This window comes from Sinocyclocheilus grahami, unplaced genomic scaffold, assembly GCF_001515645.1.
Source record: "Sinocyclocheilus grahami isolate Dianchi unplaced genomic scaffold, SAMN03320097.WGS_v1.1 scaffold1881.1, whole genome shotgun sequence".
NCBI lineage: Eukaryota > Metazoa > Chordata > Actinopteri > Cypriniformes > Cyprinidae > Sinocyclocheilus > Sinocyclocheilus grahami.
The window spans coordinates 85,419-99,616 of NW_015507060.1; the positions used below are offsets into that span (position 1 = coordinate 85,419).

Genomic DNA, 14,198 nt, shown 5'->3' on the forward strand with positions numbered 1-14,198 from the left:
CTTTTTACGGATTACTATCGGGTCTCTCACATGGCTTTCACCCCGGTGTTGGAAATCTCCCCTCCCAAAGCCTCATCTGCCCCAATCTCCAGTCCGCTCTTGCCGAACCCGAAACAGTCGATCTCCTAATTAAAAAAGAAACAGACGCAAACTTCATGATCGGCCCCTTTTTCGTCCCTCCCTTTAATGTTTTCCGTGTTAGCCCCATCGGTGTAGCTACCAGGAAATTCTCAGGTAAAAAACGCCTCATAATCGAAATCTCATCCCTGCATAATTCCCCGTTCCCAAGCATTAACAGCCTCATTCCGCTCGAAGAATTTTCTCTCCACTACCATGACATTGACCAAGCCATTACCCTGATCAAAAACGCGGGTCACGGCGCTTGGCTGGCCAAAGTCAACATCCCCTCTGCCTTTAAAGTGATGCCCATTCACCCGGATTTTTGGCATTTATTTGGCATCCGCTGGCATAATAAATTTTACTTTTCCGTCCGCCTCACTTTCGGCTGCAGAAGCAGCCCTAAAATGTTTGACATATTGTCAGAGGCAATCTGCTGGATCCTCTCCAACAATTACGCAATACCCTACCTGATCCATCTTCTAGATGATTTCTTAATCATCTCGCCTCCCGACTCCATCCCAGCCGCGCATTTTTTGACAACCCAAAAGGTTTTTGCAAAGCTTGGGATTCCTCTCGCCCAAGACAAAACCACGGGCCCGAGCACCTCCTTCGAATTTTTGGGTATCAACTTAGATTCACAAAAATTCTAGGCTTCTCTGCCGAAGGAAAAAATTGATAGGACGATCTTGGTCGCTTTCACCTTCTTAGACAACCCAAGCTGCTCCAAACGCGAGCTGCTATCCATTCTCGGTCATCTAAATTTCACGATGCGCATCATCCCGCAGGGCCGCCCTTTTATCTCACATCTCCTCTCTCTCGCGTCCTCCGCCCACGCACTAGAGGATCGAATATCACTAACCGACTCGTGCTGCAATGAGCTCAGCTTATGGATATCCTTTCTTAAACAATGGAACGGCCTATCTTTCTTATGTAATAACTTAATTTCTTCTCCCGTCGACATTCAGTTATTTACTACTCCTCCGTCGGTTTTGGAGATTTTACCAAGGCCGCTGGTTTGCATTTACGTGGCCCCCCCAGCTGTTAGACTTACCACAGCAGCTAAAATCCTCAGCTCTATTCGAGCTATATCCCTTAGTCATTCCCATTCCCGTTCCCATTCACCCACACTAATGCCTTTGTTAAGATGCCTGATTTGGATCTCGGCTTGCGACCAATTCGTTGTAACTGCAAAACATATTCCTGGTTCAAATAACCAAATAGCTGACTCTCTCTCTCGCTTTGCCTTCCAGAAATTCAGAACATTGGCACCAGAGGCAGATCCAGTCTCAACCCCAGTACCTCCCTATTCAGAACTGATATTCCCATAAATTATCCACTGAGACCTCTCCTCGAAGCTTCCCTCAATTCTATTCTTCAAGCCGTCTCCCTCAGGACCCTACAATCTTACCTAACAGCTTAGAAGTGCTTTAAAGCATTTCACTCTGCCTACAACCTGCCATTCCCCGACTTTTCCTTGCTCGCCATGACCTCATTTATCTCTCACCTTAACATCAACAAAGACCTACAAATCAGCTCCATTTTTCCACAAACTCTTATACGGTTCACCCTCACCCCAGATAGCCAATTCTCAGACCTCCCTACTCATCAAAGGTCTCCAAAGAGCCCATACCACCCGACCAGACACCAGGCAACCCATAAACTAACAAATATTGACCAAATGTATTTTTACCCTCTGCAGAGGTTATCATTCCATTCACACCGCCCACACTCTTGACGCCATGTTCATCCTGGCTTTCTTCGGTTTTCTCAGATGCTCTGAGCTCGCTATCACATCTAGCTTCAATCCAAACATCCACCCCACTATCTCCGATCTAGCGGTGCTGGATGACGAAACCATCTCTTACTTCATTAAGCAAAGTAAAACAGACCAGACCAAGAAAGGCCATTTCATTTTTATTTTCAACCTACAATCACCCATACTACCATACCAAGCCCTCCTAGCCTTTGTCCAGCTCAGGAAATCACAGTCCAAACTCCCAACTGAACCCTTTTTTATAGAAGACTCCAACCGCCCCGTCACTCGTTTCTGGTTTCAAAAGCACCTTAAATCCATTCTACTCCTATCCGGTACCCCAGCTGATAATTTTTCCAGCCATTCATTCCGAATTGGCGCAGCAACCACAGCGACCCAAAAAGGCCCTCCCAGCAGTGAATACAAGCACTCGTTCGCTGGTCGTCAGAAGCTTTCAAGAGCAACATTCGATCGGACCGCTCCCACATCAAGGAAGCCCACTGAACCCTCATCAGCCAACCCCTTTGACGTCAGTATAGCCCCGGTCACTCAAACTTCAGACCTACCATAGTTGACCCCCTTTTACATCACCTAATCCATCTATAACGACCCATCCCCACTCCAGCCATCCCAGCAGCACCCACTCCCACTTTCCCACTCCCAGCTTTTTCCATATTTCCCCACTGCCACAGCAGTTCCCGCTCCTGCAGGAGATTTTCCATATTTCCCCACTGCCGCAGCAGTTCCCGCTCCCGCAGGAGCTTTTCCATATTTCCCCACTGACGCAGCAGTTCCCGCTCCTGCAGGCGCCTTTGTCTGTATTTTACTCTGCCGCAGCAGTGCTTGCTTCTGCAGAAGTCATTTTCTCTTTTCTGACGCCATAGCAGTTCCCACTCCCACAGGAGTTTTCTTTTCAGATGCCGAGTTTTCTTTTCAGCAGCGGACGCTTCCGCAGAAGCCACTTTCTCTTTTCAGATGCCGTAGCAGTTCCCACTCCCACAGGAGTTTTCTTTTCAGATGCCCTAGCAGCGCCCGCTTCAGCAGAAGCCTCTAGTTCTGTCTTCTAAAGCCTCAGCAGTGCCGCTACTACAAACGACGTCCAGCACCCCACCAATTTTGAGCTTTGCAAATTTTGGGGGGTTATCAATGATCCTCTCTGGCTGCTGTCCTGTACTAATGGCATCTGTGGGGGAGCGCTCTGGGTCCAGGCTTAGACCCGAGCTCAGACCCCTCTCCCCGGACAGGGGGAGTACCCCGGGCTCGAGATTAATTACCGAGCTCGGAGCCCTTGCCCCGGACATCACGCCAAATACGCATAACCTTTACTCTGTTCATTATATGTAAGTGTGAACTCATGAAATGCTCTCGTGGTGCTTTGATGCCACACGTGACAATCACATGACGTCTGCGCCATCTCAAGTCAGACAAAATTTCTAACCGGCATGCACTGCTTCAAGTTGAACGCACCTTTTGGTTGGTTTTGTCATGTGACATGTTTGTCATGTTATTGTTTGGTATTTATAGCCCTCATGTTGCCAATAGGCTTGTTCGACTTCATGCGGTGCCGCAAAGATCGGCAGCCACCTGACAAAAGCAATGCATTCTGGTTAGAACATTTGTCTGACACTAGGTGCGTTCGACTTCATGCAGCACTGCGCAGATCGATCGCAATCTGGTGGTTTCGTCTGGTCAGAGGAGAACCGGCCCCCCGGTTGAGCCTGGTTTCTTCCAAGGTTTTTTCTCCATTCTGTCACCGATGGAGTTTTGTTTCCTTGCCGCTGTTGCCTCTGGCTTGCTTAGTTGGGGACACTTCAGTTCCAGCGATATCGTTGACTTGATTGCAAATGATTGCACAGATACTATTTAAACTGAACTGAGCTGGATGATGACATCACTGAATTCAATGATGAACTGTCTTTAACTGAAAAATGAATGTTTACTATTGTGATTTTGCATTATTGACACTATTTTCCTAATTAATGCTGTTCAGTTGCTTTGACACAATCTGTATTGTTAAAAGCGCTATATACAGTGGGGCAAACAAGTATTTAGTCAGCCACCAATTATGCAAGTTCTCCCACTTAAAAAGATGAGAAAGGCCTGTAATTTTCATCATAGGTATACCTCAACTATGAGAGACAAAATGAGAAAAAAAAATCCAGAAAATCACATTGTAGGATTTTTAAAGAATTAATTGGTAAATTCCTCGGTAAAATAAGTATTTGGTCACCTACAAACAAGCAAGATTTCTGGCTCTCACAGACCTGTAACTTCTTCTTTAAGAGGCTCCTCTGTCCTCCTGGGATAACTTGCACAATTGGTGACTGACTAAATACTTTTTTCCCCACTGTAAATAAAGGTGACTTGGCTTGACTTGACGTCACTGTCACATGTGGCATCAAAGCACCGCGAGAGCGTTTCGAGAGCGGCTGACTCAGCCGGTGCAGTTTCTCCAGAGCGGCTGCAGGAGCGTTGGCCAGATTCACCGCATGACAACTATCACGTGTGTTTCGGGTTTATTCTAACCTTTTCAATTCCAATAATAGCCACAAATCTGTGTTTTTAGAACAGTAAAAACTTTTTTACTGTAGTCGCAATGTTATATTGAGTCACGTTTATCATAAAACACTGATGAAAGCATACATTCCCCCACTTTATTAGTATTTAAATAGTATATATTTACGTTGAACTTTATTCTTGAACAGATGGCGATGTATTAAGACGTATATAATCAGTATATATCTGTTGCTCATGAAAACGTTTCTGAAACGTCTATGTATTTGACAAATATTGCATTTAATTCACTTCATCTGTGACAGAGTATGCAAACACCGCGTGAGCGTCACTAACGGGAGCAGAAAATATCCGGCTTGATGGCTCCGTTTTCAACTCCGCCCCCGACTGCAAGCGGTTACTCTCGTTGACTGCCGTCTGTAGCCATGCTTCAAGTTGAACGCACCTTTTGATCGGCGCTGCAGCTGCCTTACAATCACATGTGCCATCAAAGTACCGAGAGAGCAAAACGTCTCAGGTTACTTATGTAACCATGGTTCCCTGAGTAGGGAACGAGACACTGCGTCCTCTAGGGGTCGCTATATGGAACGCCTCGTCGTGACCCGTGTCTGAAGCATACATTGAAAAAACACCAACTCGTTGGCCGGCGACAGCCATGACGTCACTACCGGTGCGACTATAATATAAATAGGCACCGGGAGCTATACATCATTCACTTCTTCGTCTGAAGCTTGCGTCCACAGCATGGCAAGAAACCTAGAGGACGCAGTGTCTCGTTCCCTACTCAGGGAACCATGGTTACATAAGTAACCTGAGACGTTTTGCTCTCTCGGTACTTTGATGGCACATGTGATTGTAAGGCAGCTGCAGCGCCGATCAAAAGGTGCGTTCGACTTGAAGCATGGCTACAGACGGCAGTCAACGAGAGTAACCGCTTGCAGTCGGGGGCGGAGTTGAACCAGCTATGTGGATTTTAGAAAAGTGGGCAAAGCATACCGTGCACACACTTGAATACCATTCTAGGGGTTCTCGTGGCACTCTGAAAGAGCAGCCCACAAATAGAAATAGCATATTCCCAAATGATATGTCTAAGACTATAATGCTGGAGTGGCTAGCAGTAAATCTGTAGCAGAGGGAGCAAACATCCAGCTCTCAAACGAGAGGGAGCTCAACCTACAGCATGTTCCAATGGTGGAACAGCTAGCAGTTATTCAGCTGAGGGAGCAACACACCCAGTTCTCCCAACTATGTGGATTTTAGAAAGTGTGCAAAGCATAACGTGCACAGTTACCACTTATGTGGATTTGAGAAAAGTGCGCAAAGCTTAATGTGCTGCACTTATTTAGAGTTTTCCAAGCATCTGTTACAGATACCCGGAAGTACTGGGCCAAACGGGAGAGGCAAGCTCAAATACAACCCTCAAAGAAGAGGAGAGCACTGCCCGAGACCGCATTTACACAGAAAGGTTTTCGTAATGCCACCTATGCCTCCCGCTTGATGCCTCAGCAAGAGGGGATATCCTGGTGATCGGGGAAACCCCTCAGGGTGACCCAGATACAGTAGACCAGTCAGGGTAGCATGAAAGCGTAACCCCAGCCCGGACTTCCAGGAAATTTTTGCAGTGATGCGCCGGGGGCCTGATGAAAAAGAAGGAGCACCTGGTTTCTGAACCCAGCAGAGGGGGTGCTCATCGAGGACCTACCCTAGAAAAGGAACAGAAACACACAGGTCCCGGGAAACACTGCAAAGAAAACTAGCAGAAGGGTTATCTTTACACACAACCACCAGTCTCTTTAGATACACATATATATCAGACATGGATCGTACTCGTTCCCGCGTCGGAGCTCTGTCCGAAGAAGCCTCTAGACTGGACCATCAGTAAGATGGTCACTATGAAGCCATAGAACCAACCAAACCTAATAGGTCCAGTATAGGAGACTATAATGCAGGAAATTTCCCACCTAACCTCGGTCAGGTGGAGAGATGGTGGTTACAGGGGAATTAGGAAGGTTGTTTTTTCAATGTATGCTTCAGACACGGGTCATGACGAGGCGTTCCCCATAGCGACCCCTAGAGGATGCAGTTCGAAGTTCCCATGAAAGGGAACGAGACTAGCTGCCAAAGTCAGGCGCTGCAGTTGCTCAAAATCAGCTGCGAAAACCTTGATGTCGACACACTTTATCATTGGTTAGATTCTGTGATGACAAGCACGACGTGTGTTGCGTGTTTATTCTAACAATTCAATTCCAATAATACTCACAAATCTGTGTTATTATAACAGTAAAAGCTTTTTTAGTGTAGTCGCACAGTAGTTATCTTGAGTCATTTTTATCAAAAACACTGATAAAAGCATACACAGTCCCACTTTATCAGTATTTAGTAGCCTATATATTTATATGCTGAACTTTATTCTTGAACAGATGACGCTGTTATAAGCAGTATATAAACAGTGTTTCTGTTGCTCATAAAAACGTTTCTGTGTATTTGACAAATATTGCATTTAATCCACTTCATCTATGATAGAGTAGGTAAACACCACGAGAGCGTCACTAACGGGAGCAGAAAGTGTCTGACTTGATGTCTCTTCTTTTAATTCCGCCCCGACTGCAAGCGGTTACTCTCACCAGTCGGTGGCAGGCTAGTGTAGTTCATCTCGAACAAGCCTATTGTCTCTTGTCGAGTACTGTCCCTGTAACCTCTGTTGGTGAGTTCTTGGTTTTGTTAATGTAAAGCCTGTTTATGCTATGTCTGTTCATGCCAAGTCAAGTCAACTCAAGTCAAGTCTTTGTTTATTGTTTGGACACGTTTTGGATTAAATAAAGCTGCACTTGGGTTCTCACTATGCTCGCCTCCAGTGGACTCATTACACGCATACTCTGCTGATGATAAATTATTTGTGATCCTCAAGAATGTCCTCAATATTCAGTTTTACAATTTTGAGTCTAAAATGTTAAAAGTTTTTTTTTTTAAGTTAAATTGCGCAAAATATGCATCCTGTTATGACGCATCGTGATAGAGCTCCTGTGAAACATCCTGTGAAAAAATGTGATAATGTAATAGCTTTGAATGTTTAATAAATGTGATAAAAAAGAATTCTGGCCTTTTTAATGTGCTGTATGGAGTACAAATTTGCCATCACAAGGTACAAAATGTTTGTCACTGAGGCAGTAACCTTAAAAGGACAAATTTACACCTTTTTAAAGGTACATTATGGTACCATAGCACTATAAGTTACAGTTTAGTCAGCAGAGGAACTTATTTGCCTTTGAAAGGTACATACTGTAAGGGTACAGATATGTACCCATGTGGAAGGGTACAATGGCTGTACTCTTTAGGGTACTGCCCCAGTAACAAACCATTGTACCCCTGAAGGTACAAATTTGGCACTTTTTTTTTTACAGTGTACATGTGACAAACTTCAAAACAAAATGATACCACAGTATCAACACAGAGATACTACAACACAAGTTGAATATTTTTATGTGAGGAAAAAACAGCTTAGACTCCTCTGGCTCTTTACTGGTTTATTTTTGTAATGCTGAAATGTACAACTGCTCAGCATATCTCCCTTTCCTCTGTAATAAACGAGTGAGCAGCTGTTTATCTGTCCTCAGACACACACTTAGCGCTGCTCCATTCATACTCTGTCAAATTCATAGTCAAAATTCAAAGAAAGATGTGTAATGTTCCTCTGACAAGTCTTCTTACCCGTGGTATCTTCTGATCTCGAGGAGGCCAGTAATGCAGAGGCGAGACCCAACAGTATAACCCACATCCCGATGGCTGGTGAGGAATCTGTATGTGAATCCAGACGGTGTATAGAAGAGCTTAGAGTCTGCTGCAAGTTTGAAGTATTGGAGGTGAGATTTGAGTGTCAGAACTAATAAAGATCAGAGGAAAGGGAAGTGCATGTATAACCACACCCTTCTCTCTCTCAGGTCTCCGTGTGTCTGACACTGTGAGTGTGTTCATTTCGTAAGTGACCCTGCACGTTCACTTTGTGTAGTTTTTGATGCATCATGTTCGGATGTCTCGTCCACTTGTATTATATGCAGATATTATTATATGGATTTTTCCCCCTAAAAATCTTTGTGTTCTCATCTGAAGAAAGAAAGTCATATACATGTGTGATGGCATGAAGGTGTAAAAGATAGAGAATCCCTATAAGGACTGTATTTTTGTATATACTTTTTGTATGTGTGTATATATACACTGTATATATATTGTTGTGTAATATGCATAAAAATACAATTACCCTGCCTCATTGTTTAATGTATTTAGTTAATATATTATATCTAAGGGTGTATTATTTTGTTTAATTCCTAGAAAGGCAATCCAGGCAAATATGTAACTGCTGCATGTTGTAGAGGAAATTAAGCAATTGTCCTATTGCAAGTGTGCCTTTTCTTTTTATGTAATACCTTTGTATTGTAACCAAATACAATTGTTATTGGAATTGTTTTTAAGAAAGTGGTTTATTAAGAAAGACACCACACTTGTTGTTAAGCAAGAGCACAGATAGCGATGACATGTATTAGCAAGAGTGTTGAAGAAAAAAGAAGGAGGGCATTACCTCAGCTGGTGTGTTTCAGACGAAGCGTAAAAGACACCAGAGCAAAGAATCCCGAAGAAGAAAAATGGAAGACCTTATATAAGAAACTTTTTAGGGAATTTCCAGACCTCATGGCGTCACAAGACGATGGGATCCACCGGCTATCTAGAAAGGACTGAAGTGCGATGATTAAATCAGATGCTGCTTCGGGAATGTCTGAAAAGCCTTCTGGCACCAGAACCATCGCTGATATTGCCTTGAGCAAAGAACTTTTTGATATTAATACTTTATTTAGTACTTGTGTACGTAGTTGTAGAATATTTGTACTGCTTACTTACTAATTGTAATAAATAAACTGACTTGTATTTATACTAGGGTGACCATACGTGCCATTTTTCCCGGACGCGTCCTGGCCAGGATTTCTATATTGCCTAAAATATATAGGTTTTGGCTTTGCTTGCGTGTGCAGACCGATCGGTGTATGACATCAAAATACCATACAGACAGTTCCTTATGCTTTCAAAATGCTCTCGAGGTACTTTGATGTCAAACACTGAGCCGCGCTGCTTTTAAGTCGAACACACATCTTATGTACGCGTAATTGCATCACTTTGACCATAGATCCCACCTTCTCACACACACACCATGATTGGTCCATTATGTACAATGCCTGCATGTTATTGTTCAAACTACTTTTTGATCATTACCTTCAGCAAGCATGAAAACAAAGACAAAACAAATCCTGGCAAGGACGTGTCCGGGAAAAATGGCACGTATGGTCGCCCTAATTTATACAACACAAGTCTGCCTCCCCTGGCGTTGATTTATAGATAAGAACAGACCACGGAGAAGACTTCTGTGACCTGTTTTGTAAGTATGAACTCAGATGCTTATGAGATAGGACAGATTTGACTTACTTTACCTAACCTGAGAAGAAATCAAATAAGGTAGAAGGTGTAGGAAATGTAACACCATAAAACAATATATATATTTATATGGGTGTGTGTGTGTGTGTTGACAGCTATATTCAGTGATGCAAACTACTCCAATTTTTTCTCTCTCAAATATGGCCATTTTGAGAGCGAGAGATGTGTAAATTGTCTGCATCCATGTCTCTCTCTACAAACAATGAAGCGGAGTTTAGTTACTTAAAAAACAAAGATTGCTGAGAAATATAATGTAGCAATTCAGTATCGATTAATAAAAGTCGCGTGGCAGCGCTGACAACAATTTATGATCTTCTGAATGTTACTTTTTGCATAGCGCGATCTCAGATCTCTGTGCGAGTGGTGTGTGCAGCGCATTAATATAGAACGGTGATTAAACTGAACGGTTTTAATGCATTGGCCTTGTCACACACACACACACACACATACAGTGGTGTTCAGTACAGTCACACTGTATATCTGTTAAAGAAACTTTTGAAAAGTAAAAAAAAACAATTGATTAAAAAATCCTCACAAACTATTTGCATGAAAATCAAATAGGCCTATTGTTTTTTATCATATAATTTAAAAATGTGTATGTACTGTATAAATACAGAATGCATTAAAAAAAGAGAGGGGGGTTGTTGGCACAGTGGTTAACCAGAAAAATTTAAAATGGCACGTCATGCCGAAAAGGTTGCCGACCCCTGACTCTTTGTTCTGCCTCTGGATATATAGTACAATCAGCGTCGAGTCACGTTCTGTGGAGTACCGCCCGTTTGGGCGATTTCACTCACCCAGACTGTCTTTATAGACTTCCATACAAAGATTTTTTTTTTTTTCGAACTGCAGCTACTGCAATGCAATCGTCATAATTTTGTTATCATTCGTAACCTTCACTTGTGCAGCGATTGGTGGGAACAAACATACCTCTATTAATAAGAAATATGAAGTCAGGATTAGTCTGTATGGGCTGAATAAAGCAAACCAGTATCTCACCAGTGAAGATTTGATGGATGATGATTGTAATGGAGATAAAGACAATTACATAGACATACAGGAGTCATACTGTCACGATCACTCGGGGAAGGATCGAGGAGACGCAGGAGAATTCTTTGATTTTGATTTTAATCCAACAAGCTAATGTTTACAAACACAGGAACTCTGGGATGACATTTAACAGCCAACGCTAGACACAGGGAAACACAGGGCTTAAGTAGACTAATGAGGGAACACCTGGAATTAATGAACATGACGACATGAGGGAAAACTCAGCTAGAACCAAATGAACACAATGAAGACAGGAACAGGAAACAAGACCAAAAAAGGAAAACAGGAACTAAGACAGGGGTAAAACAAGGAAACACAAGTCCACAACACTGACAAAATGAGGGAACACCTGGAATTAATGAACATGACGACATGAGGGAAAACTCAGCTAGAACCAAATGAACACAATGAAGACAGGAACAGGAAACAAGACCAAAAAAGGAAAACAGGAACTAAAACAGGTGTAAAACAAGTCCACAACACTGACACATACATGTCTGGCAGGTGTTTTATAATGGACACTCGCTGAAGAAAAGTGTTTTATAGGAGTTTGCAATGGTCAGTGGTGTTTATATACATATGTGCATCAACACTCACTCTGACAGATGAACTGTTCACTGGTCAGAATGTTTTTATTTGCTTTTTTAATTTGTGTTTTGCTCTGTTAATGGATCTGTATATATGTATATACAGTAAGGTTAAGGCAACTGTTACAGTGGAGTGTTGGCATCTCCATGCGACCCTGTTTGGTATTGAAGATTGATATGTATAGAAAATGCTCTCAACAAATGTAATATAATTTTTTTTCCTCACAGTTTTAAATAAATTATTATGAAAATAAATGTTTTTTGTAATTTATCTTGAAAAAATCCTCAATCTTCTTCTTGGTAAAACAATCTTTACTAAAAATGTTGCAAGCCTTAATACTTTTTCCTTTTGTTATACTGGGATAAATAAAACTGAGATGTATGCTAAAATTGTTGGATGTGGTGCCCTACCTAGAAAATGTTCCACCAGTCACCACTGCTGTGTTTCAGGCATTACCCAACATGACTTTATAAAGGGCTCAACTGACTTCAGTAAAAACAGTGAATAGACCCCTGCCACAAAAATAAATAAATAAATACAATAAAATAAAATAAAAAAGGATGAAGCCTGTACCAAATGACAAAGCTAGTGTCTCAAAACCTCTCGAGGTGGAAAATAGCTTGACTTGAAACAGCAGACCAAGAAAGATACTTTACTTTAAAACAGGATTTTAATTCCTCAGCACAGACGAGCAGACACTGGTGTCTAAGCAGCAGCCTACTGGAGAGTGAGGACCTGTGGCCTTTATATCACAAAGTGACACAGGCAGAGAGTAAATAAATTACAATTGGGCCTGACGAAACATACCAATTTGCAAAACTAACGGAATGCATAGTTGATATAAAAAACTTAATGACTAGTAATTTCTTACTGCTAAATTCTGAAAAAACAGAGTTGTTAATTATAGGACCTAAAACCTCTGCATGTAATAACCTAGAACACTGTCTAACACTTGATGGCTTCTCTGTCAATTCTTCATCAGTTAGGAACCTAGGTGTGCTATTTGATATCAATCTAGCCACGTTTCTAGCATTTGTAAAACTGCATTTTTTCCATCTCAAAAATATATCTAAATTACGACCTTTGCTCTCAATATCAAATGCAGAAACGTTAATTAATGCGTTCATGACTTAGTTCAAGGTTAGATTATTGTAATGCTTTATTGGGTGGTTGTTCTGCACACTTAATAAACGAACTCCAGCTGGTCCAAAATGCAGCAGCTAGAGTTCTTACTAGAACCAGGAAGTATGACCATATTAGCCCGGTTCTGTCAACACTGCACTGGCTACCTATTAAACATCATATACAGTGGGTACGGAAAGTATTCAGACCCCCTTAAATTTCTCACTCTTTGTTATATTGCAGCCATTTGCTAAAATCATTTAAGTTCATTTTTTTTCCTCATTAAATGTACACACAGCACCCCATATTGACAGAAAAACACAGAATTGTTGACATTTTTGCAGATTTATTAAAAAAGAAAAACTGAAATATCACATGGTCCTAAGTATTCAGACCCTTTGCTCAGTATTTAGTAGAAGCACCCTTTTGATCAAATACAGCCATCTGACTTAAACCCAATTGAGCATCTCTGGAGAGACCTAAAAATGGCTGTCCACCAACGTTTACCATCCAACCTGACAGAACTGGAGAGGATCTGCAAGGAGGAATGGCAGAGGATCCCCAAATCCAGGTGTGAAAAACTTGTTGCATCTTTCCCAAAAAGACTCATGGCTGTATTAGATCAAAAGGGTGCTTCTACTAAATACTGAGCAAAGGGTCTGAATACTTAGGACCATGTGATATTTCAGTTTTTCTTTTAATAAATCTGCAAAAATGTCAACAATTCTGTGTTTTTCTGTCAATATGGGGTGCTGTGTGTACATTGAGAAAAAATTAACTTAAATGATTTTAGCAAATGGCTGCAATATAACACAGAGTGAAAAATGTAAGGGGGTCTGAATACTTTCCGTACCCACTGTATATTTTAAAATCTTACCAAGTACTTATAAAGACCTGAATGGTTTAGCACCTCAGTATTTGAGTGAAATCTTATCGCATTATTAAATCTAGTGCTATTGCATGGAATAAATTACCAGTGTCAATAAAGGGAGTAAAAGATTTTGGGAGTTTTAAGATTAGTAAAAAGATGGCTGTTTGGTGATGTTAGTTAGCTTGCTTTTGTGGTGCGTTTATGGTCAATAGTGATTGCATTTTTTTAATTGTATATTATCTTCATAATTTTTTTTATTAGTATTTGATTAGGAGATCCTGTTGCTCTGACTCTTCTGTATGTGGCACGCTCATAGGTCTGAAAGAACCTAGATCACTATTAGTTTAATCCGACTACGCCACCCTGGTGGAGCGCCAGGGAAATACTACCAATAAGGACACACGGGTACGTTTTACCAATTGAGGGCAAGTAATCAAATGTGAGACGCGAGTATAGATACAAAAAAATGACTTTATTATACAAGCATCACTAAAATTCTCTCATGAAACACACAATTATAAGAATAAATATAGCTGCAAGCAGCGATGGCGGGCCCAAGCCGTCAGTGCAAACGCCACCCCGGAGGCATCAGGGGAACGGTGCACAGCGGGCACATGCATTTACACTAACCGTCTGGCAGTCTGGTTTTAAGGCGTAACTATTTCCTCAGAATGACTTGTTCTATGTATGTAAAAAGTTTTG

The 14,198-nt window shown here is 41.8% G+C and overlaps 1 protein-coding gene across 1 annotated transcript in view; it reads right to left on the reverse strand.

Moving 5' to 3' along the window:
• The window catches only part of LOC107573167 (CD44 antigen-like), a 62,563-nt gene extending 54,251 nt beyond the window's left edge, over positions 1-8,312 (reverse strand). Inside the window, exon 1 of the mRNA XM_016259615.1 lies at positions 8,096-8,312. Coding sequence (XP_016115101.1) covers positions 8,096-8,162 — 67 coding nt within the window. The 5' untranslated portion in view covers positions 8,163-8,312. The remainder of the gene's footprint in view (positions 1-8,095) is intronic.
• Positions 8,313-14,198: the final 5,886 nt, after the last annotated feature.